Source organism: Carassius carassius, chromosome 26 (assembly GCF_963082965.1).
Source record: "Carassius carassius chromosome 26, fCarCar2.1, whole genome shotgun sequence".
NCBI lineage: Eukaryota > Metazoa > Chordata > Actinopteri > Cypriniformes > Cyprinidae > Carassius > Carassius carassius.
The window spans coordinates 4,242,338-4,246,264 of record NC_081780.1 but is presented as its reverse complement, the minus strand read 5'-3'; the positions used below and the strand labels follow the sequence as shown (position 1 = coordinate 4,246,264).

At 36.0% G+C, this 3,927-nt stretch overlaps 1 protein-coding gene across 1 annotated transcript; it reads left to right on the top strand.

Annotated features, from left to right (window-relative positions):
- Window positions 1–1,789: 1,789 nt before the first annotated feature.
- On the top strand, window positions 1,790–2,681 carry LOC132106239 (small integral membrane protein 30-like). The gene has a single exon (XM_059511879.1). It carries the CDS (start codon window positions 1,884–1,886, stop codon window positions 2,064–2,066), a length of 183 nt encoding a protein of 60 aa, XP_059367862.1. The 5' UTR covers window positions 1,790–1,883; the 3' UTR covers window positions 2,067–2,681.
- Window positions 2,682–3,927: the final 1,246 nt, after the last annotated feature.

The following is a 3,927-nucleotide window of genomic DNA, read 5'->3' as shown; positions in this document are numbered from 1 at the left end:
TGGAGTCAGAGCTGGCAAAATCCCTAAAAAGTGACAAAGTGGAATAAAAAACATAAGCTATCATTCATGGCATTAAGTAAATAGACTGTCATTGAAATGAAGTGACACTTTTTATATACGACTATAAATTGTCAAGGGAGACCTACCAATCAAAGTGAATTATTACTGAGGACATTTGATGGCTTGATAATTTATCTTCATTTTTATCTTAGCTACTTTTCCGACGCTCACCTGCTGTCAGTGTGATAAAGAAGAATGCTCTTAAGAGGTTTCTAAAAACCATAAACAAACACGCACAGACACACATGATCAACAAGGGTTTTTTGAAATACCAAAACACCAAATTAATTTAATATTAATACTTATTTACACAGACTGACATATTATGAACTCCTTATTATAGCAGGGGATTTCAAAATGAGCCCAAATCTTCCTGTCAAGCCAACCCCTCAAACTAGCAGATACCTTTTAGGATTTCATAGAACCACTAAAAAATAAAACATTCTCTGTGCAAACAAACTCTGTTTCATTTTATTTTAATCAGCACAGTGTGAAATCTTTGATGGAAATATTTTTATGCTCTATTTGGAAACTGTAATAAATTTCTAGCTCCGCTGTTATGAAACGATGTCTGGTGTTATTTGAATCTGATTTCCTTTGGTTAGTTTAACAAAGTTAATTTACATTTGTTAAGCCATCATTACGTTTTCAGTACTTTCTCGCTGGAAAAGTTCATGACAGGCACCTTCGTCTTTCAAGACAAAAAAAAAAAAATCAATATTTGGTTTTAAAAACACAAGTATGCACATATAGCCTTAGTGAGTTGTTTGGTTAAATTGGGTTGCATCACATGTGTTGTATTAACTACCATAAAAAAGATTCATATAAGGCAGCATAAAACGCACCCACGGACAGTTATCTTTGATTCTAGGTCTGCATTAATACAAAAGCTAATTACCTTATTACATAACCAAGACTGCAAAGATTTTTTCTTGGCTCACAAGTAAGTTAGTAAGTAGATTAATGTCCTTTCTTTTATTTAAACTCATAGAGCTTTTCAGCCACAATGCCAAATTATAGGCAAACTCAGAGGACTCATTTGCTATTGATTCCCTTGAAAACCCTGGCTTTATTAGTTATACGTGTAGTAACCATGTTTTTTGGCGCACTAATAACCATTGGTGTAACCACAGTTTTACTACAAATACCACGGTTAAACTATGGTTAGAGTAGCAAGACCATGGTTAATTTGTGGTTACCATGGTTTAACTATAGTATCTAAGTTTTTTTTTTTTTTTTCTTTTTAGTAAAGCCATGGGTAATTTGAATAAAAGTATCTTATGTTAACCACAGACATTATTTTTCTTATTAAAAAAACCTATATATTTAATAAATAAATCCTGTGTGTCATACTTATTAAATGAACATATTTAAATATTTGAAACTTGTTTTATTATTAAGACAATAGGCTATACTTAAAGTAATGCAGTGCCCACAGTTGTCATTTCCAGTAACTATTGTAAATAAACTGAAATTGTAAACAGGTAACTAGCTTGTTGCAAACAGCTAGCAACCAGCTATGTGTTCCCGTCAGCTTAAGATGGATTTCCGAAATCTACCCTTTAAAAAAAAAGAAGAAAAAAAAAGGCTATGCACATTTGGGAGAGATTACGATTCATATATGGCGTATAAGGCCTAGCTCATGAATATTAATTACGCCATGCGGACGTTGAGTCTTTACTTTCCAATGGCTCGTCCAAGCTTTTGAATACTAATAAGCAAACCTTTCCCATAGTAGGTTTTAGAAAATCAGGAAAATCCGCGAGATCACCTGACGCGTCGTCATTGCTCTTGCGCTTCCCACCTCACAGGCGACCAACAACATGGCTCCCAAAGACCAAAACTCACTCGTGATGCTCTGCCTTTTGCTTCTGACGCTCGTCCAGACCGCCGAGGCGTTTGATGGAGGAGACGCGGCGGCTTTGCTGCTGGGCGCGACAGTGACGCTCGTGGGGGTCTGCGCGTGTCTGGGCTGGTATGCGCGCAGGCGAAACGGACAGTTTTAATGACAGCCTGCTGACCAAGGCCTCATCCGGAAATGTGACTCAGTGCGTAAAGACTGCCATTCCTTTATACTGAAAATAATTGGAAATGCGCGCAAAGGAAGGGCCAATATGGATAATATGAGCTATTGTTTGTAGTCTTTGACGCATTATCCTTATTATGTGGGACACTGAACACTTCCTGTCTCTGTGCACCATGTGGGAGCTTCTACAACAGTATTAGCATTAAAAGCCCATTAGGTTATTACTGCATGACAAAAAGACCACAAGATCACATGCAGACGTTATCTGACACATTTCTATGGACTTGGACATATGGTGGACTTGATGTTGGTCTCCTGCCATGCTACAATCACTGCAAGACAATCCTCTTCCAGTTTCAACACTGTGATAAAAGCACTAAATTGTTAAATGGCTACTGCTTTTTCTGTCTATATAAAGCATTGTTACTGACAGTGTGCTTTACAAAATGAGCGCAATGCTTGCTATGCGTGCTTATGTTAATATATTTTGTGAACTTTATGTGCCAGGTGTTTTCAGGTATGAGACTATATCTGTTTCAAACTGATGGGCCATGTTTGAAGTCATATGCATTAAAATTCTTTTCACTTGAACAAATGAGAAAAACTCATTTTAATAAGGTGTGAAAACAAGTTGTTTGTCTTTTTTGTGTGTGCAAACTGTACACTTGGATATACAATTTGTACAGTATTGAGACATCAAGTCATTCCTTCTGTGTAATTTCATTAGTAAAATTCAAAATAAGTTACATTTGTTTTCAAGAGTTATGGCACAGTCACTTTTCAGGGAAAACATTCACAAAAATACATTTGTTAGCGTCTAAATGATAAAGTAACAGCAGTCTTTAGAATTAAGTCAAATGAGTCTGAACACATGATTGTCAAAGACTTGTGGATCATGTTAAGATGCTACTTGTCCATAGTTAGGATAGAACTGTTTACATGAAGGCATTTTAACACACATCAAAGCAACTTATATTGCACACAAGATATGCATTTTTTTTTCAGTCGTTGGTTACTGAATCCAGGACACCAGTGTTAATATTACATTCTACTGTTTGAACTACTGGAACTTTAACACTAAACTCAGGACTAGCTGGTAAAAGGTTGTTGCACTCATCTTTTTTAATTATACATACTAAAGTATGGTGGTGGTGGCGCAGTGGATAAGACACATGGCTTTGGTGTGAGAGGCCTGGGTTTGAATCCACTGTGAGACACCAATGTGTCCCTGAGCAAGACACTTAACCCCTTATTTCTCCAGAGGCGTGTGACCTCTGACACATATATATAGCAATTGTAAGTTGCTTTGGATAAAAGTGTCGGCTAAATGTAAAGTGTTCAAACAATACCTTTGGGTTCACTCTATGTCCAGTGCCAACAATGCAATAGAATCAGACACCCATCTTGGTCTTTATTCAGGGCAATGATGTGCATCACACACAATAGGCAGTGTTAATTATTTATGTTGAGTAAATTTATCCCGTGCTGCTGAACCATATGTAATATAGGCTACTCACTCCTTCTGAGCACATTAAAATACACAATGGATGAAATGATACTCCAATAAGTTAATTTCAAGTCCAAAGTCTTGTTTGTCAAACATAGAATAAATACAATGTATAGATAAGAAAACAGGATTGGCTTTACAATAAATATATAATTTTCCATTTGTACAGATAGACAGATAGACAGATAGATAGATAGATAGATAGATAGATAGATAGATAGATAGATAGATAGATAGATAGATAGATATTGCATGCATAAGAAAACAGGCACAGTATACATGTATAAAGTGACATATGTACTGCACTACTGACATAATACAGATACAGTATACA